We start from the raw sequence: 21910 nt of genomic DNA on the forward strand, positions 1-21910 counted from the left end.
TCCCAAGCCTGCAGCATTGCATGGGGTTGTTGTTACAACATGTTGTTACATTCTGTTCTAGATTTCATCTAGTGTAACGATGTTTCAAAAACAAACTTGCATATTTATATGTTGACAAAGAAAGCTATCTAACAGGAAAATGTAGAAAATGAAGTACGGAAAACATGGACCGTGTGTTCATATTCATCATTTGGGCCAGAAAAGATGTTGTCCAAATTGCCTATTGTGCTAGCATTTTATATAGCATATGTAATAAAACACACATAAATAAGATTAGCATTCAAGCTCTGTGTTTTAAATGGGGCCCTAAAATCATCCTTCAAGTTTTGGTGATGCAAGTCAAGTAGGAGGGACATTTTTTATAACTGAAAGTGCATGAGGTGGACCTATGGCAAAATTTTCTTTCAAGACTTTGGGCAAGCTGTTAAGAGATGAGCAGAGGTAGATGTGTGTACACTGAAAACAAAAGTGGAAAAACTGCTTTTGTTAATTAAAGGTCAAATGGGTCATTTGAGGGAGACTTTCTTTTTGCTGACTAGTCATGAGACGTTATCTGTGGCCTATTGTATAAAGATCAAATTAAAGTGGATTTGTGGCTAGAAGCAGCAGAAGCAAGGTTGGTGGTTTCACCAGATCCAGTCCCTGAAGTTGGTATTCACTAAGAAACCCAAGGTCTCAGACAACTTCAAGCCCTAGCATGCTCCTGCGCTACCTGCTGCTCTGTTCTCCTGCTCCTCTGCCAGTCAGTGTAACAAGGATTGAAGACAACGCCCCATTTCCTTTATGAAGTGTCCTTTCCCTGCTCATGTTTGTGTTGAACTTCCTTCAGTTTTAGAGGTTCAGCTGATTGTGGTGTACAAAATCAGAAATGCATAAATCTTCACCAATTCAAGCCCCACTCTACCAGCTGCTTTTCACCTCCTTCATCTCTATTCCTTGCATTGTCTGTGCTTGTATCATACACAGTGTGCCACAACAGTTGCTGCTCCTCATTGTGTAAGAATTTTGGGTTTTAACTGGAAAACTTGCAAAGAACTTAAATGCATTAGGCATCAAGTTCCCATTGAAGTGAATTATTAATCAGGTGCCTAACCTCCTCAGCTTATTTGAGGATTTCAGCTGTGGATTGTAAATATATTTTTTAGTAATAAAAATAAGTTTGCCAAGTTTTAAGTAGTAGGCAAAGTGTTAAAAGTGAGCCCATAGCGTTTGGTCCCATTGTCCTGTTCCATTGTGTTGCTCATAAGTGGTTACTAAAGCTTGGATTTTCAAACTCAGATAGGAGCAGGTTTTCCCTCTTTCACATTTTGTTTGTTCCTCCACCCACCTAGACCTCTCTGATTTGACTGCAAGAGATTTGAAGTCATCAATTTGTAAACTTAGCAAATTGTGCGTATGTAAAAATAGTCTTATTTGTCCTTCTCATCTTGTTCTTTACAGTGCTTAATGGTTAGATATTGTTTTGAACTTTGTCTGTTTACATAGATCACCATCCATCCAGAGCTTTGGGATTTGTACAGTTGATGGCAGGCGAGCAAAATCCTCATGAATGCTTGAAGGTCACTACCAGTAGTAAAAGATGTGTAGATATTTCTCTATTTCTCTTGCCCCACCTCCTAGAACAGTCACTAAAGGGGTTGGACTAGATGACCTCTAGGGGTCCCTTCCAACTCAAAACATTCTATGATTCTATGATTAAAGTTTTGTTGGTTTTTTTTATGGCTCATTCCAAATATTCATGACCTCTAGGAAAATGTATTTAGTAAGTCTGAGTGGGGGTAGAACTTAGTATGCTTTCAACAGTCAGGAACATCTACAAAGAAGTTAAACTCCATTTTCTAAGTCACCTGCTGCCTTGATGGGAAACATTTTGTGTGTTACACTGGAGAGAGAGAAGAAATGTCATTCTCTTCTCCATATTTGCTTTGTCCTTATATAGTTACAGAATTAAATTGCTCATCTTTTGTATCCAAAGGGTAGCAAATTTGTCTGTGAATGCTGGGCCTGGAAGCCTGAGTCCTGATCCCCAAAGATGTGGGGAAAAAATGTTTGGTACCTAGGAAATACTGAAAATTTCACCTATAACTCCTCGTGTCTAAATCAGTGTCTCATCTCCCTTACGACTCTATATTCAATTTCTATTTTGTTCATAGTTTCAATTCTAATAGAACAAATGAAATTTTCATACAGGTTTAATAGTAGAAATCAGCAGAATTATAATTTGCATATTTTAACCAGACGAAACCCATTTAAGTCTAAATAATGAAATTTATAGCTACTGAACAATGATCATATCTAATTCTTCCCTTCATGAAAATGCATCTGCTCGTCTTTGTAAGAAGAGGAAAACTGATGATTTTATCTTCAGATGCCAGACGTGACTGGCTCTGTCTGTGTTCAGACCTGACTTCAAGGATAGACTCTGAAGGATGAGTTTACTACAAGCAATGTGAAGAACAGTTTTGGATCTTAAGTGAAGATTAGCCTTGAAATACCAGCTTGGCATTCTCAAACTTTCTGTTGCTGGTGTCCCTTACCAGTATTAAGTACCGAAGATCCCAGTTTATCATCCCAGATGAAAATTAATGGAAGTTATTGCTGCCTCCTAATTTGATCAACTTTATTTCTGTTACATCTGACCTAGTCTATTTGAATGAACCATCTTAGGCAGTTTGGTTGCTGCTAGGTCAACGCTATGATTATGATTGTGAGATACATAGCATTGTGTGAATGTCTTCATTTTCTATGTAGGTGTCTTTGAAATATCACATGGCTCTTGGTTAGGTTCTTTCTAACTAGTTCAGAATTGGCACTCTTCTGATAACTAGCGACTTTCCATAATCAGTGACAGGGCTGGGCAACACCTCTTTATGACAATAAAAATAGATAAAACCAGAGAAACTTGGAAGGCAGGGGGGTGATAATTGAATTGTTTGGTAAATTGAATGATTTATACTTTAATATTGTCACTGAACTATAATATACAATTATGTTTCAATTTATTTGACAAATTAAAGTTATTCTGTCCTTTTTTCTTTCCTTTTTTTTTTTTTTAAGCTACCTTGTCATGCCATTTATGGGAACAGACTTGAGTAAGATAATGAAGCATGAGAAACTAACTGAAGACCGAATCCAGTTCCTGGTATATCAGATGTTGAAAGGCTTAAAGGTTTGGCGCTTCTACTATTATTTTGATTTCACAATGATTTTTCCTAGTAAACAATTATGGAGAGCTATAAATACTTACCATTTGCTAGCTGGATAAAATTTATCTCGCCTTGTATACTAACTAATGACATTCTACATAGCAGTTGTTTTGTGATGTTAAATGTTATCTTGGATTTTTTTGTATGATGGCTTTGTCTGTGGCCCTTTTTAAGCAAAAAGAAGAGATAGTCATTCAAGATCTAGTACATTGATCCAGGATGACCAGGTTTCCTTACTTGAGTACACCAGAATGTCCCTGCTGTGATTTTTAGTTGCCTTCTTCCCCAGTAGTTGATTGTGGTGCTGCTTTGCCGCACCTCTTACTGTGGCTAGTTGGAGAGCGTAGAGGCTGAGAATGAAGCCACTGTTGAGTTCATAGACAGGACCCCCCTTGACTTGAGTCCTCAGCTATGTCATCAGCTTCAAATTTCTCTAATTTGGAAGTTTTTCCATGGCTTACAAGTCCTGGTCTGATACACTGTTGCTAAGGCACTCTGCACCCAACCTGCTCAAAATGTGTCTTCCTGTGCTCAGCTGAAGAGCATATATATGTGTGTGTGTGTGTGTGATATACATATATATGTATGTGGGGGGAGGGGGTGTGTGTTTATACCATACCTATATGTATGGTACATATATAGGTATGGTATCTACATATAGGTATGGTATATATGTACCATACATATCTATCAACCTATAGGTATGGTATTTTGGGGTGAAAGTATGACCCTGAGAGGGTCTCTGAGCCCCATTGGCTCTTAGTGCTCACACTGGTTTGGGGAAGTGTTCAAAGACCACAGCAAGTGCTGGTTTGGTCCCTGTGTGTTAAAAGTCCACTTGTGCAAGGTGCTAAAGCTCATTGCTAAATTTAAATAGGTAAGTCATTGGGATTATTTCTATGTTGAAATACCTTTCTGAGCCAGATATCTGAAGTTTTCTGTGAAATTGAACAATATGTCCTTTGTGTAACATACATGTAAAGTTAAAGAGTCTCTGAAGTCTCCAAGTCTGGGACAACTTTGATGAAGGACTGTGGATTTTTAGTGTCAAATCTGAGTAGGAGGTGACTGAGAGGAGCACAGGTAAAACACTTACAAGCCCAAACTAATAGGCACCTGAGTAAAACTGCGGAGAAAGATGTCAGAAGGGAGTCCACTGAAAGAGAGTAACTTATTAATGCCTTTTAACAGGCTTGTGGAGATTGGAAGGGACTTCTGGAGACCGTGTGGTCCAACCCTCCTGCACAAAGCAGGGTCAAACTGAACAGGCTGCACAGGAGCATGTGCAGTTGGGTTTTGAGTATCTCCAAGGATGGAGACTCCACAGCCTCTGTGGGCAGCATGTTCCAGGGGTCAATCTCCCTTACAGTGAAATAAGTTTTTCTTACATTTAAATGTAAATACCTGTGTTTCAGTTTTTGCACGTTGCCTCTTGTCCTTTCACTGGGCAGTACTTAGAAGTATCTGGTTCTGTCTTCTTTACTGCCTCCATCAAGTATTTATGCACATTGGTAAGATGCACCATGAGCATTTTCCCAGCTAAACAATTCTGGCTGCCTCAGTTTCTCCTCTTATATCAGATGCTCCAGTCCCATAATTATCTTCACAGGGCTTTGCTTGATTTGCTTCAGTGTCTGTCTTCAACTGGGAAGCCCAGTGCTGGACACAGCACTCTGGGTGTGTCTCACCAGAGCTGAGAATAGTGTAAGGATCACCTCCCTCAAGTTGTTGGCAATCCTCTCCCTAATGCAGGAGGCTTTTGGTTGTCTTTGCTGCAAGGACACATTGCTCGCTTTCAGCTTGTCCATCCAGGACCTCCAGGTCCTTTTCTGCCAACCTGGTCAACTCCCAGCTTGTACTGGTGCATGGGTGTTCCCAGGTGCAGGATTTTGTTGAACTTTGGCAGATTCCTGTAAGCCCACTTCTCCAGCCTGCAGAGGTCTCACTGAATGGCAGCACAGCCACCTAGTGTATGAACATTCCCCTCTGTTTTGTATCATTTGCTGACTTGCTGAGGGTGCACTCTGTCCTGTCTTCCTGGTCAGTAATGAAGATGTTAAACATGACAGGCCTCAGTACTGACCCTAGGAGGGGCACTGCTAGCAATGGATGGGCCTCCAGCTGGATTTCATGCCACTGATCATAACCCTTTGATCCAGGCAGTTCAGTCTAGCTCACTGTCCATTAATCTAACTCATACTTCCTCTGTCTGTGAGGGTGTTACGGGAGAGAGTTTCAAAAGCCTTGCTAGAATCAGAGTAAACAATATCGACTGCCCTCCCATCATCCACCAAGCCAGTCGTCTTATCATAGAAAGCTGACAAGTTAATTAGGCATGATTTTCCCCTTTGTCAATCCATGTTGACTACTGTCAGTCACCTCCTTGTCCTTGTTATGTTTGGAAATGGTTTCCAGAACTCCTTCCCAGGGAGTGAGGTGTGGTTGACTGGCCTTTGATTCCTTGATCCTCTTCCTCCTGCCCTTTTTGTAGACAGAAACAATATTTGCTTTCGTCCCATCATAAGGAACATCTCCTGATCATCATGACCTTTCACATGATTGAGTGGCCTCACAATGACTTTGGCCAACTTCCCTTAGCATTCATGAGTGCATCCCATGCATGTGGGTTGGGGCAATCCCAAGCACAAATACAGGCTGGGCAGAGAATGGATTGAGGGCAGCCTGAAGAGAAGGACTTGGGGGTGCTGGTTGATGAGAAGCTCAACATGACTCAGCAATGTAAGCTTGCAGCCCAGAAAGCCAAATGTATCCTGGGCTGCATCAAAAGAAGTGTGACCAGTAGGCCAAGGGAGGTGATTTCTACCCCTCTACTCTGCTCTTGTGAGACCTCATCTGGAGTCCTGCATTCAGCTCTGGGGCCCTCAACATAAGTAAGGACATGTAACTGCTCAAGTGGGTCCAGAGGAGGGCTGTGAAGATGATCAGAGGGCTGGAACACCTCTCCTATGAAGACAAGCTGAGAGACTTGGGGTTGTTCAGCCTGGAGAAGGGGAAGGCTCTGGGAGACCTTATAGCAGCCTTCCAGTACCTCTTTTTCTCTAGCAAGTGACAGGACGAGAGGGAACAGCCTCAAGTTGCACTGGGGAGGGGATTAGATTGGATATTAGGAAAAAATTCTTCAATGAAAGGGTTGTCAAGCATTGGAACAGGCTGCCCAGGGAAGTGGTTGAGTCCCTATCCCTGGAGGTATTTAAAAGATATGTAGATGTGGCACTTAGAGACATGGTTTGGTGGGACTTGGCAGTGTTAAGTTAAAGGTTGGACTCAATGATCTTAAATGTCTTTTTGAACCTAAATGTTTCTATGATTCTACGATTCTATTCACCTCTGTTTTATTTCTTGGATCTTATACTTCTGTGGATTGCAGAGCCAACAACTATAGCAAACCAACGTACCTTTGAATTTCACTGACTCGCCCAAAGATGATTCTAAATGTATTAGCTGTCATATACTTTATATGTTTTTCTTCCTCATCTTTCCGCTGAATACTGTTTATTATTGGTACTGGTTTTTTTCCTCTATTTGGCTTTTAAAAAACAGACTGTGATTATTCATATCTTGCAGCACAAAAAGAAGATACTCTTTAAGCTCCCTGTCCATCTAGAACCTGTATTAATATGATATGAAAATGCTTCTCAGTCTAGATTGGTACTCCAGTTCTTAAATTACAGTGTTTGCTTCTTTGGATGGACAGAACTGTTGATCATAAAGGCTATTACTTCTTTATTATGTTTTTCTTTTGGTGACACAATTCCAAGAGAAGAAGAACCTTGACCTAGCTCTGCAGGGTTCAGCCAGGCTCTCCTGCAGTGATGGCCATGTAATTCCCTTTGCTGCTCTGGAGATGCAGCTTGTAACGAGGCTGTGGAATGGCACTGTCTGGAATTGAATGGCACTCCTTGGCTGCTGCTTGTACTGTGCGATTTTGGTTTTACGGTCCTGTGCCTGCAACATACAATGTATGAGCAGACTTTCCTCAGAGCTCGTACAGAGATAAGTGGAGTCAGTGTGCTGGAAGGTGTCTTGCATAGCGATGTGCTTGTGCAGGGGAAATACAGAACTGGTTCTGGTGCAGGCAGGTCTGGCACATCCACTTTAAGCTCCCTGTCCATCTAGAACCTGTATTAATATGATATGAAAATGCTTCTCAGTCTAGATTGGTACTCCAGTTCTTAAATTACAGTGTTTGCTTCTTTGGATGGACAGAACTGTTGATCATAAAAAGGCTATTACTTCTTTATTATGTTTTTCTTTTGGTGACACAATTCCAAGAGAAGAAGAACCTTGACCTAGCTCTGCAGGGTTCAGCCAGGCTCTCCTGCAGTGATGGCCATGTAATTCCCTTTGCTGCTCTGGAGATGCAGCTTGTAACGAGGCTGTGGAATGGCACTGTCTGGAATTGAATGGCACTCCTTGGCTGCTGCTTGTACTGTGCGATTTTGGTTTTACGGTCCTGTGCCTGCAACATACAATGTATGAGCAGACTTTCCTCAGAGCTCGTACAGAGATAAGTGGAGTCAGTGTGCTGGAAGGTGTCTTGCATAGCGATGTGCTTGTGCAGGGGAAATACAGAACTGGTTCTGGTGCAGGCAGGTCTGGCACATCCATCCAGATGCTTATTCTTGCAGATCTATATTTGCATCGCCAAACACTATCAAAAATAAATAATATTGCAGGACAACATGCTGTTCCTGGACAAGAACATCAGGAACAGCATACCTGAGATTCCTTTGTCACTCAGTATTTAACAGATACAGAAGGGCAAGTAAATTGTTTTGCTCCCATCACAAAACTTAGTAAATATACTTTGTTGTTGAGTCCTGCATTATTAATTTCTCTCTGACCCTACCTTGGATTTTGTGTTCTTTATTTAGTAGATTTTCACTCACACAGCCTTTTACATATGCTGAGTAATTATCCTTTTTATTCTACAGTTGTATATTTAAATGCTGTAATTCCCATTTTACAGATGCAGAAACTAAAGCCAGGTTTGGGGATATTGGCTTTATTTAAACTAGAGGGAATTCACCTCTGATCTGGGCTTGTGAATGCAGAGTTACGATTTCAGTTTTGTAGTTAGTTCCCTAATTACAAAGCCATGTCCTAATAAATGTTTTCTCAGGGACCATATAAGTGGAGTGGTCTGTTTAGTTGCAGGTACCTGTCGGGGAAACAGGCTTCCAGCAGAGACATGCTATTCACCAGAGATGGAAAACATCATTTGGGCTAATTTTACAGGCAAGCTATATATGAACTGTAAAAAATTAGCTTGAGTTGAGGGTGGTGGAAAGGATGAATGAATAATGAATTTAATTCCAGTGAAATGGCTTAGAAATATATTTTGGTCCTAGTGGCCTAGACTATCTCACAGAGGCCAACAGAGTGGAGTTTGTGGGCCCCAGAGGTTGACACTGAAGTCTGTTGGATAAGTAAATGTGGAAGGCAAGCGGAGCAACTGTGCACGGTTGATATATATCTGAACGAAACAAAGCAGGAAATAAGGAGGATGTATTGGGTTTGTGTGGCAAGGTTTGGTAGTGGGGGGCTGCTGCAGGGGTGGCTTCTGTTAGAAGAGACCAAGAGCTGCCCCCACATTGGACACAGCCAGTTCCAGCAGTCACTGAGATGGACCTGCCGCTGGCTAAACCTGAGCCCATCAGCAATGTTTGTGGCACCTCTGTGATAACAGATTTAGGGAGCAGCACTGATAGAGGAGTGAGAAACTGTGAGAGAAACAACTCTGCAGACACCAAGGTCAGTGAGGAAAGAGGAGGAGGAGGAGGTACTACAGGTGCCAGAGCAGGGATTCCCCTGCAGCTCATGGAGGATCACAGAATGCTTTGGGTTGGAAGGGACCTTTAGAGGTCACCTAGTCCAACCCCCCTGCAGTGAGCAGGGACATCTTCAGCTAGATCAGGTTGCTCAGAGCCCCATCCCACCTCACCTTGAATGTTTCCAGGGATGAGGCCTCCCCTGCCTCTCTGGGCAACCCATTCCAGTGTTTCACCACCCTCACTGTAAAAAATTTCTTTCTTACATCCAGTCTAAACCTACCCTGTTTTCGTTTAAAACCATTACCCCTTGTCCTGTCACAGCAGGTCTTGCTAAAAAGATTGTCCCCATCTTTCCCATAGGCCCCCTTTAGGTACTGAAAGGCCGCAATCAGGTCTCCCCGCAGCCTTCTCTTCTTCAGGCTGAACAAGACCAACTCTCTCAGCCTGTCCTCATAGGAGAGGTGCTCCAGCCCTCGGATCATTTTTGTAGCCCTCCTCTGGACCCGCTCCAACAGGTCCGCATCCGTGTGCTGAGGAGAAAACCATGGTGACACAAGTTCCGCCCCTGCAGCCCATGGAGGAGCCCATGCTGGAGCACATGGATGTGCCCTGAAGGAAGCTGCAGCCCATGGAGAAAGCCCGTGCGAGGGCAGACTCCTGGCAGGTTTTGTGGCAAGGCCTGTGGCCCACAGTGGACCCATGCTGGAGCAATCCACTCCTGAAGGACTGCAGCCCATGGAAAGGACCCATGCTGGAGCGGTTCGTGAAGGACTGTATCCCGTGGGAGGGACCCCACGCTGGAGCAGAGGCAGAGTGTGAGGAGTCGAACTGACCATGGTCCCCATTCCCCATCCCTCTGCGCCACTCAGCAGAGGAGGTAGAAGGTTCAGGAGTGAAGCTGAGCCTGGGAGGAAGGGAGGGGTGGGGGGAAGGTGGGTTTAGTTTTGGTTTTTGTTTCTAACTATCCTATTCTGTTATTAATTAGCAACAAATTAAATCAGTCTTCCCCAGGTTGAGGCTGTTTTGCCTGTGATGGTAATTAGAGAGTAATTTCCCTGTCCTTGCCTTGACCCATGAGCTTTTACATTGTATTTTCTACCACCCTGTCCTGTTGAGGAGAGGGAATGAGAGAGTGGCCCGGTGGGCACCTGGTGGCCAGCCAAGGTCAACCCACCACAGCGGGAAAGAGCAGGAAGTTCTTGATGTAAGCTGCTATTCCCAGGATTTTATAAAAACGAGGGCAGTTCTCATTCCATTTACAAGGCAACCAGCATGGATGCTGAGATAGTCTTAGTAAATTGGTCTCTCTGGGCTCTGTAACTGTGTTAGATCTTCTATAAGAAGTGGTTCGCCTGAATATTTTGTCTCTTCCCCTACGTTTTTGATGAGCACAACTGTACTTACCTCAAAATTACCAGCAGGAAATAAGACATTATTCAGCTGCTTGACTCTGATGTTTTGTCATTTCCTATTGCACGGCAAACATTTGAGAACAGTCTTTACTGTATCTGTTCCATTAAATTTTGGATTCTTTTTGAACCAATTCATCCAGCCACGATAATACATCTAGCTGGAAATATCTTTAAGAAATAGGAGTGGTCCAGTGCTTGAGGGACATTCTTGCAGCACTGTCCATGCTAGGAAGTGCACTGAAAGCGATGTTGCTAGCATGCAGAGAAAAAAGAAAATAGGTCAGTAATTTGTTTCTCCTTTTTACAGATATCAGTAAGTTAACTGTTTAAGAAAGGGCCTGCCAAGTTTTGCATGAAAATCTTTTCCTTTTAAGGTCTACTGTATCTGGATTAAAGACAGCCCATCGGTGTTTACTTAGATTGATTTTTTGGTGGGGAGGGAGGAGCAAAGCATAAACTTAGCTAGTGCTCAGTTGAGGCATTATAAGGGAAAAATACTTGCAACACCTGGGAAGGAGGAATATGCCACGCTGTAGATACTTGTTGTAAAACTCTTTCCACTTCCCAAGCTTAGCCTTTCATTTTTATAATGCATATTATTTTTTTGCACCTTTTAACTTTGATGGACTCTATTTTGGGGTTTTTTTGGTGTTAAGATGTTACCTGCAATATGCATTTTTCCTTTGTGTAAAGTACATAAGCACTTTATGGTATCTGTGTTTGTGTCTGGCCAAAGGCAAGAAGGCTGCTAATCATTTTTGTCACATTGCATACTTCTGTTGTAACAACCTGTTTACACGTGACAGTTAAATGCATGTAAAAAAAACTCTGCATGAGTGATGTATTGTGAAGGGATAAGAGAGATTTTTGCTAAGCCTCCAAGTCAGTTCCTTGCAGGCTTTGTTGCTACATTTTACCTGTAGCCTGGTTCTGGATCGGTTGCATACCAAAATGCTTAACAGGCTTGATTTAAAAAAAATATATATAAGCTGAGGTCAGTAGAAAGTTCATACTGAGTTCAGGAAGATTTGTATCAGGCCCTCAGGTCTTTGCTCTGTAAGTCCCTACAGCCCTTGTTTGTCAGTCAGTTTCTGTTCTTGCCATTTTACTGGCTTCTTTTTATAGCGAATGAAATACTCATTTCCTTTCTTTGGTGAGCCTTGTAATTTATCAGAATTTAACTTCATCTGTGGTAGGAAAAAACAATGTGTTTTGACACCACTTAAGAACAATGATGTGCCTCTCCTTTGTTTCTTAGTTGGGCCTTAGTCTGGCATTAAATTGTATTTAAGTATGAGCTTGCAACTTGGAAGGGCTTTCATCATTTTTTTGTTTGACAGAAGAGCTGTGTATTGTCGAAGAGTACAGAAGGCAAGCTGAACATAAATGTCTTTATGTAGGTGGACAGGGGCTGGAGCTTCCAGCGCTTTCAGTCTTGGGTCCCTCTTCTGCAGGAGTGCCAGCTGGGTTCCTGTTCGTAGAGGTCTGGGGTGGTGGGTGGCAGTTGCTTTATCTGCACAGCATTTGAGAATGGATGGATAGCTCCTGGGCCATACAAACACTTGTTCAAGCTTCTTTTGCCATACTCATGGTAATATTTACCTGCTCTAGTTCTCTCCTTTTGTCATCTCCATTTACTGTCTTTTTTTCACGTTTACGTTGTTCTTTCTGCTTCTCTGCTTTCCCTTCCCTCTCTTACCCATTTTCTCTTCAGTTTTTCCTTCTCTGCCAAGTCACTCCTCATTTTCATTTTGCGTGCTGCCTAGAATACTTTCTCCTGAGTCTTTCCTAATTCCCTTTTGATTAGCTTTTTATTTTGTGTAGAGATTGCATATACAGACAAGAATGCTTAGAATTTAGACAATTGTTGGATAGCTTCCTAGCACAATCTGAAGCTTGCATTCAAGGATTTATGCATGCTACCAAAAATCATCCTTAGGATAATGCACAGAGCTCCTGTGCTCCAAGGCACTTTGCTCATGTTAACTGGGTTCTTGAATCAAGTATTATTCAGGTGAAGTGGTAATAACATTGTGGAGGATACATCTGCTCTGGTCCGGATGTTTTTGCCATGTTAAGAGTGACAAATCTGTCAATAAATGGATAATTTAATAAGGAGAATCAGTAAGAATAGGGTACTGTTTCAGAAGGTTATTGACCTGAAACGGAAAATTTTCTGGACAAGACTGGCATAGTTCCAGTGCTGCTACCTGCCAGGAGATAATAAAAAGCAGTTAAAAAGATACTGCTATTGTTAAAGAAATACTGCAGCACAGCACCAGTATTTCTGCTTACAGAGAGACGAACAGAGAAAGACTGGTGGGTGATGTGACAGTTGGACGCCGTCTTGGGCACAGCCATCACTAAATGCTAGAGTTTTTGATTCTTGGAGAAGTAAGGAGGGGGTCAGCAGAACTGCTGCCTTGGACTTGCGGAGGGCAGACTTTGGCCTATTTAGGAGCCTGGTTGACAGAGTCCTGTGGGAGGCAGTCGTGAAGGGCAAAGGAGTCCAGAAAGTCAAGAAGGAAATCTTAAAGGCACAGGAGCAGGCTGTCCCCATATGCCAAAAGGCAGACTGGTGGGGAAGAAGACCAGTGTGGCTGAACAGAGGGCCTTGGCTGGAGCTCAGGAAAAAAAGAGTTTATGGCCTTTGGAAGAAGGGGCAGGCAACTCAGGACTACAAGGATGTCATGAGATTATTCAGGGAGAAAATTAGAAGGGCCAAAGCCCAACTAGAATTTAATCTGGCTACTGCCATAAAAGACAGTAAAAAATGTTTCTATAAATACATTAGCAACAAAAGGAGAGCCAAGGGCAATGTCCATCCTTTATTGGATGTGGGGGGAAACATAGTGACAAAGGACAAAGAAAAGGCTGAGCTACTTAATGCTTTCTTTGCCTCAGTCTTTAATAGACCAGTTCTCAGGGTACCCAGCCCCCTGAACTGGAAGACAGGGATGGGTAGCAGAATGAAGCCCCCATAATCCGAGGAGAAATGGTTGGTGACGTGCTACACCACTTAGACACATACGAGTCTATGGGGTCAGATGGGACCCACCCAAGGGTACTTAGGAAGCTGGCAGAAGTGCTCACCAAGCCACTCTTCATTTATCAGCAGTCCTGGCTAACTGGGGAGGTCCCAGTTGACTGGAGGTTGGCAAATGTGATGCCCATCTACAAAAATGGCCAGAAGGAGGATCCAGGGAACTACAGGCCTGTCAATCTGACCTCGGTGCTGGGAAGGTTATGGAGCAGATCATCTTGAGTGCCACCATGTGGCACGTTCAGGACAACCAGGTGATCAGGCCCAGTCAGCATGGGTTTATGAAAGGCAGGCCCTGCTTGAACGATCTCCTTTACAACAAGGTGACCCACTTAGTGGATGAGGGAAAGGCTGTGGACGTTGTCTACCTGGACTTTAGTAAAGCTTTGACACTGTTTCCCACAGCATTCTCCTGGAGAAACTGGCTGCTTATGGCTTGGACGGGTGCACTCTTCACTGGGTAAAAACCTGACTGGATGGCTGGGCCCAAAGGGTGGTGGTGAATGGAGTTAAATCCAGTTGGCGGGCGGTCACAACCGGTGTTCCCCAGAGCTCAGTATTTGGGCCAGTTCTGTTCAATATCTTTATCAATGATCTGGACAGGGGGATCAAGCACACCCTCAGTAAGTCTGCAGATGACACCAAGTTGGGTGGGATTGTTGATCTGCTTGAGGGTAGGAAGGCTCCACAGAGGGATCTGGACAGGCTGGATCGATGAGCCAAGGCCAGTTGTATGAAGTTCAGCCAGACCAAGTGCCAGATCCTGCACTTCAACAACCCCATGCAACACTGCAGGCTTGGGGAAGAATGGCTGGAAAGCTGCCAGCAGAAGAGGACCTGTGGGTGTTCATCGACAACCAGCTGAATATGAGCCAGCAGTGTGCCCAGGTGGCTAAGAAGGCCAACAGCATCCTGGCTTGTATCAGGTTTAGTGGTGGACTTGGCAGTGCTAGGTTAATGGTTGGACTTGATGATCTTAAAGGTCTTTTCCAACCTTAACGATTCTATGATTCTGTGATTCTGTGTGTACTTTAGCACCAGGAATAAGTGCTATTCCATGTAATCTCGGTAGCGTTGTGTTAGGAGGAGTGTTTAGAAAATAGAGGAGTTCTCCCCAAAGTGTTACCATGATTTTGGTGCTGTGAATACTCATAAAACCTTCAGTGGGGTGGGAACACCAGGCTTTTCCCCCCAGACAGGTGAGATTTACTTTAACTAAAACTCTGAAGGGTGCAGTCCTTTTAATTCCTAGAACACCAGGCTTTTCCCCCCAAACAGGTGAGATTTACTTTAAAACTCTGAAGGGTGCAGTCCTTTTAATTCCTTTTTCTACAGGCCACATTCTTAGGTGCAGAAATTCCTGGGTCTGACAGTTATTTCCTTACTGTCTACAGTCATACCAGCAAAAATAGCCTATAGACTATTTTAAGCATCTGCTCGGGAAAATCAGGAGGCTTCAGTAAGAAGATATTGAAATGATTTAGAATGGAAGTAGTCATTGTGATATCCTTGATCAAGATGGCTATTGGCAGAAGTCATCAGCTTTTTCCTCATTTGTTGGGAGTCTAACTACTTAAAGATAACATTTCATTTTTTAAAAAAAGTATATATCCTGTCTGGTGTCTGCTTAGAAATGATAAACTTCCTCTTTTTGCATCTGGTTCCTCCCATCCTGCCCAATTCATGCGCATCCATGACAGAAACAACATTTCGTAGTTCTTCATTTGCTGTAGTGGTTTTACAGCCTACGTTCTGGGGAACGGCCCTGGGCCCTCAGGCCCTTGTGTCTGCTCTAGGAAATCCTGTGAAGCGCTTTGGCAATTCCTATGGGTGATGTTAAACCCTACCTCATCTGCAAATAATATGCAGCGGGAACTGGGCTGCTGCAAATGCCAGGTCCTGCACGGACTCGGGCACAGCAGTCAGCAGTGCCGCCCATGCAGCGGCCAAGCCCTACTATGATTGAGTCGGGATTGATGAAGTTGTAGCCACAGGGTTAAGGGAAGTGATTTTTTTCCCCTCTTTTTCAGAACATATGAGACCACATCTGGAGCACTGTGTCAGGTATAAGAGCGGGAAAAATAAATGTCAGAGATTTTATTTTTGTTCAGTCACTGCTTTGAAAACTTAGTGCCTTAAATCCAGGTCTTGTGCTGCTTAGGTTGTATGGGTTTTGTTTAAGTTCAGAAACCTAAGTCTGAAATGCACATTGGATCTGTCTGAAGAAGTTGGCTTTGATCTGTAGCCTTGCTTTCTTTTCCCTGGTCCCCTCATCAGGTGGACTATGAGGATCCCTTTGCAGAGGGACTGTTGCATTTACAAGGTTAATTGTTCATCTTCATGGCTGCTGGGGAAGGAGACAACGGTTGCTGGGACTATGGCTGGCTCACAGTTACCCCACAAAGCTCAGTACTTTGGTGCATCACTGTGAGACCACCCTGACTGTCCCTGGTCGGTCTTTACTGGCTCTGACAGGTGGTTTCCAGTAACTCTTTTCCCAGTTATTGTCCTATTCTTCAGGGTGGAATAAAATGAAAACTCTCCAGGTGAAGCTGGTGGGATTCACATCTCATCCATCTTTTCTGGGGACTTTTTAAAAAGCCTTTATTGTTCTCATGTTGTTTAGTGTCAGTAGTAGGAGCTCCCATCAGTAGTATGGTCTGTGGCGTTTTCAGATCCCCACATTTGAAGCGAACCGAGACCCGCTCTTGGAAAGCACGTCCTCAGTTCAGGACAACTTTCTGCATTCCTGATACCTGATATATAAAATAGCAGGATTTATTTTGATACACATATAAATGTCTATCAATGCCAAAAATTAACTGGAAGCAGGCTTTTATGTATGGGAAGAATTAGAAAAACTACATGATCTGTTGCAGTACTCAGACTGACTTACTTGTTTCTTATTATTAGGGGAGGGGAAGGGCAAAATACTAGTTCAATTATCTGAACCTAAAAACATAGCTAAAAAGATCTTCTGTACAATAAATAAACATTTTCTAATTTCAGATTACTTTAGCAGCATGAAAAAGTACTGTCTCCCCTGCCCCAGGCAACTTCTTAAAGTCAGGACCTTGTTAACTAAAAAATACTTTCTCTTTTTACAGTATATTCACTCATCAGGCATAATTCACAGGGTAAGTGGAAACAATATAAAAGATGTTTATATTCTGATAACGTGAGTGGTGTTTGTGTATAAGCATGCTCATAAATATGCCTGAACTACTGTTTATAGTGTCTCTATTTATAGTGTTTGATGATGCCTTTGGTTTCTTGTGCAATAGGAACAAAAGGTGCTGTGGCTATGTCAGTGTAAGTTGGGCACTCCAGGTGCACTGAATACAGCTTGGATTTCCATTTCTTAAATTACGTTGTGAAGTTGAGCTTTAAGTCCCCACAAGAGCAAATAGTGTCTAAACTGAGATGGATAAGAGTTTTTTCTGGTTTGTTTTTGTTTTTAAATTAAGATTAAACTTTTTAAAACAATGTTTAAATGTTGTTTAAACATCATATTAATGTTTAAAGTTGGAGGGGGGAATGAAAACATAGAAACTGAAAAAATAGTCCAACGTTTTACAGCCTTGAAAATATCAATTTTTTCTGAAAGAAATTAAGCATCTGATTCTTTTTGAATTCCTACTGTGTCTTAAATCCACTTAAAATCACTTCTGCACTGTGAAAAAGGAGTTCTGAATGATACCCTTGTGGTACCAAGCAGCATAACTTCCCCCCAAACTGAATCAGGTCAGTAGAAACTGGCCATTTGTAATAAAATATCAGGAGTACCACAGAAGGTGCACATTGTATAGTAGCGTTAAGCTGGACATGGAAACTATGCAAACTGCTAAAATAATGTAATAAATTGATATTTTTATTTCTACAACTGCTGTGATCATGGTCTAAATTTACAGTTGCTTAGACTTTTTCTAAGCTCCCTCTTGATGGCTCTTGAGCTTCTTGGTTTCGTTATGGTTCTTTGCACCCATTTGTTTCTCTCCAAGGCCCCTCTGATCTTAAAATATATTGGTATAAAACAGTTGGATGTCTGTTAAAAAGTTCAGAGAGAAGATTCCTCTAAATGTCTTGTACTAAAGTGACAAAGGTTTGCAAAAGCCGAAGGAAAACTTACATCTTTTGTTCTTTTTAACTGTGAATGTCTAAGAGTCAGTGGCGTTGCAAAATCTTCTTAGTCGTTGCCAGTACTCTTCCCTTTGCTGCTAACCTTAGAAGTACAAATTTTGAAGATCATTAGAAGTCTCTACAGGAGCTAGAGAGGCTTCAGGGAATTTTTTTTCATGTTGCAGTCTCCATTCAATTGACTTTGTTAGGAAATTGATTTTCCCACAGAAGAGAGCATAGGCTTTTATGTAAAATCTTGTTTGATTCCTTCAGTCATCCTTCTAGGTCTATGCAGGTATGGAACCTTTTTAAAGTATATTTTGATATGCAGTGTGTGCAGTCCAAAAATGTATATGTGAATCCTTAACTTCGTGGTATTACTATTAAATGCAACAAATTTATGTCCAAACCCCACTCACAGTAAGATGAGTGAGTTCCTTCACTGGCAAGTATTTTCCTGACTTCTAGCAGACAAAAAGTTGATTTGTCTGGGGGGAAAACATACTGGAAAAAAGCCAAACATACTCAAGTTTGTGTCTTTGTTTCTGTTATTTGTTACATTTAATTTTCTAATTTAGATCTATGACTTTGTTTTACCTGTTGCTGTTCTAAGTAGTTGCATGAAAACCATTAAACCTAAATGAAAGAAAGAAAGAAAGTGTGCTTTATTGTGCTTGCTGTAAAACAAATAAATAACATCCATTTCAAATCTGATTACAGGATCTAAAGCCTGGAAACTTGGCAGTAAATGAAGACTGTGAATTGAAGGTAGGATATGGGTTTTTTTGAAAAAAAAAAAAAAAGAGTTGTATTAGAAATACACCACAGAAGACAACGGGTGTAACGTCTGTAGACGTGCTGGCTGGTTTCACTGATGGGCCAGGCTTTCAGCCCACGGGCTTTGAGGAGTCATGGAAAAATAGGAGAACTCTGGAAAATGGAAGGGAAGAGGATCAGATGGGCAGTGGTAACAGTCTTGAAAAAAATTATGAGAGTGTGCTCCTTATAAGTATTCTCCCATTTGTCTGACTTCAGTCACCACAAGAATAATTAAATACTTATTTAAGAAATAAAGCCGTGAATAGTGAGAATCTATTCACCTCCGGTTTGTTTGTCCTTGACTGACATAAACGTGCATTTTATACAAATGGCAGAGGCCGTGATCAACTTCTGTGATTCTTCTAGAGCCAAGCACAAGGAGTGGCTGCACCTCCAGCTAGAAGCATTGCCCAGGATGTCCCAGCTGAAGACATCCAGTCCAGACAGGACACTCTGGGCAGCTGGTACCCAGTGCTAACAGGGGAGAAATGCAGGCTGACTCCAAGATGTAGGGGAGGATTTCTGGTGAGGAAGTCAGTGCCACAATTTACTACATTCATGGCATCGTTGGAGTGGTTGGTGACTTTGGTCCCTCCAGCTGGGTGAAGGGCAGTGTGAGAACTGAAACTGCTTCTGCGGGTTTGGCGTTGACAGAGCAGTCCATGCCACAGCTGTGTGCCCACGCCAAGCGCGTCTGCATGGGGGTAAATAGTCAGCCTTTTCCTGCGTGATGTGTCTGTTGCAATGATTACTGGTATATTTTTGTGCAGTCACTCAGCTAAAAATACTTTTCAAGAAAAAATCATGTCATGGTTACAGTCGGATAAGAGGTGTGATGGAGAATGATTTTTTTTATTATATGTTGCAGCTAATCACTTCAGAGAAGCGTGAGAGGAATCACATAGTGCTCACTGTGAACAAGAACATCTTATTTCTTTGAAAGTGATTCCTTCTGCACTGTTACAACTAGCAGTAGTATCACTTGCATGTAGACTGCAGTGTATTTCATAGCGGGAATATATCAGTTCCACTTCATGTTTGCTTTTGATTGAAGTAGTGATGGAAAAAAATCATTAAAGGGAGACAATTCCTAAGTCAGCCTCCTGCTGTTCAGCTATTAGCTGTTTCTGTTGCTACGCTGCAAGGAAGTTGCACTTTATGGCATTTCTTGTATTGTCTGGTTGCTGCATCTCTGGAGTGGGGCAAGTATTGGCACGAACCATGACTCCCTTCATCCTACCCATTGGGGCTTCCCTTGAAAGGTGGGTAGGAGCATGGTGCACACCCACACCTCTTCCCAGTATGGAAACTGGGCTTAGCTGGCATGCATGCTTGGAAATTGGGGCTGTAGCACCCATTGTGGAAAGTAACTGTCCTGAAGATGTTGTCGCTTCCTTGGAAATGTTCTCAGTAGAGACAACATCTCCTCCTGCACGATGTTTGTCACCTCAAGCCTTCTTCTAAGTCATTGAACTGAAATACTGAATCTGACCAGGTCTGATAGTTTCTTACATGTATTGGAAATCTTCCAAAGCCTGTTAGAGTGGATAATATTTGTACTTCAGAAATAATTATGCATTGCACCCAGACCTAGCAAAAATGCATGTATTTGGCTGTATAGAATGACTTTGTTACAAAAAGCCAATTACTTATTATGAAGTAGAATTACGGGGTACTCAACACTGCTTATTTTAGGTATGTAGTTTATTCTTTTGAGTGTAGAGATAATAGCCTCAGACTACTTCCAGTCACCAGTTAATCCTTTTCTTGCATTTTAATGGATCATTATTAATTTTTAGAATTGTTTTTGTCAGCTATCTTCTCTTAGCTCTAGCAATCTGAAAGGCTAGAGGTTTTTCAGTTAATTACAAAATCAAGCTACATCTTCTATCCTGTGCTTGAATCATGGCTGGTCTATACATCCTTACAACACTGGACAACACTGAATTTGAATGGGGGATTTTGTGTCCCGATATGTAAGTACATTTTGCAAGATCTTATGGCCAAGGTTTCCTCCCTAAAAGAGACATAAGACTTCATGGGAGTAGTTCAGTTGTGTGAGAATTTCAGCTTTGAGTAAGTATAAAAAGTCTAACTCTACAAACTGGGAGATACAGAAGAAGAGCAAAGGTTGTGAAGCACTCCTTTAATTAAATAAAATAAAAGTTGGTGCAATACTGCAAAAACGGTTTTTAGCATACAACATACAAATTATATGCTTATATGTAGCTGTTGTAATACATTTTTTTGCTCTTTGGAGACTGACCTGAATGTTCAGGGTCCTATCATTTCAGAATTCTGCTATGAATGAAAATATAATTTTCATTTTTTGCTAAAACAAAAAGCTGTTGTCTCCTCCTGGCTTGTAGGTGGCAAAAAAGTGAGTGGGTCCCAGAGTGATGGGGAAAAAAAGATAATTTAGGCAAGCAGTTGTACATGTTTCTCTTTCTACCACCCCCAGCTGTGCAATTACATTTTGAGATGCAGCCCAGGTCTAAGACACTCTTCCATGATACGGTCATTGTATCTCCACTTTATCTCCTTATTTAACACAACTTACTTTTCTGTTACCTTGGATATTTTTAAGCTTTTAGAGAAACTGAGGCAAATAATTCTGGATCTGAACACAGTTTTGTGAAATGACAAGGAGAAAACGTAGTGTTAAGCTTTAGGTTTTGTTTCTTGACTCAGAGTGAAGTTACGCTGTCCCTCATTGTACGATAAGCTCTGATATCATATGCAGAAGAAAAGTGCAAATCCGCAATTAGGAAATGCTGGTTGGCAAAAGGCAACTCCGGTCTATAAAGAGAAAGCAAACTATAATACCTTGAGAAGCGTGCATAAAAAGTACGAAGGCACAGATTTAACTAGGATCTCTCTTACACTGAAGGAGTTTAACTGAGTTCCCCTACGTGCGTGCGTTCGGGTGCAGTGGGCAGGATGTGACCCTGCTCTGAGACTGTGCTTTCAAAGCCAGTTTATGCGGGCACCGGACCATGCTGCCAGGGGCAGCCCAACCCTTTTGCCCCCGCCTGTGTGCTCAGCAGCTTCCCTTGCTTCAGCTCTGGTGGCGATCAGGCTGTAGGCAAGTTGGAACAGTTCCTTGAATTGGTAATTAATTAATAAGCAATCAGTTTTCTTTTTCACAATGAGCTTTCTGGCTCCCTCGTCTGATGCCCTCAACTGCTACATAGGAATCAGAAGAGTGACAGTGAAGGAGAAATCACTGCCCTTTCTGCAGTCTTGAAGTTACAAGGGTTTTTTGTTACGGTTATTGAAGCAAGTTAGGAAAATTAAGTTTGCTGAGTAGAAGGGGAGCTTATCCTTGAGGAGCTAAGGGGAATTTGCTCTCTCATTCATCATTCCCACATTGTAAAAAAGATTTTCAAACTTTCTCTGAAAATTGCTTTGGAAGTTTGTCCTGGTTTCGGCTGGGATAGAGGTAATTTTCTTCCTAGTAGCTAGCATAGTGCTGTGTTTTGGATTCAGTACCAGAAGAATGTTGATAACACACTG

The 21910-nt window shown here is 42.2% G+C and overlaps 1 protein-coding gene across 3 annotated transcripts in view; it reads left to right on the forward strand.

Annotated features, from left to right (window-relative positions):
* The window catches only part of MAPK12 (mitogen-activated protein kinase 12), a 45741-nt gene that overhangs the window by 12081 nt on the left and 11750 nt on the right, over positions 1 to 21910 (forward strand). For all 3 annotated transcript variants that reach the window (XR_004841912.1, XR_004841913.1, XM_035893693.1), the window contains exons 3-5: positions 3058 to 3169; positions 16564 to 16593; positions 18296 to 18343. Coding sequence is in view for 1 of the 3 variants with exons in the window: in XM_035893693.1 (XP_035749586.1) it covers positions 3058 to 3169; positions 16564 to 16593; positions 18296 to 18343 (190 nt within the window). In the remaining 2 variants the exon portion in view is untranslated. The remainder of the gene's footprint in view (positions 1 to 3057; positions 3170 to 16563; positions 16594 to 18295; positions 18344 to 21910) is intronic.

Source organism: Egretta garzetta, unplaced genomic scaffold, assembly GCF_000687185.1.
Source record: "Egretta garzetta isolate BGI_Z169 unplaced genomic scaffold, ASM68718v1 scaffold64, whole genome shotgun sequence".
Taxonomy (NCBI): Eukaryota; Metazoa; Chordata; class Aves; order Pelecaniformes; family Ardeidae; genus Egretta; species Egretta garzetta.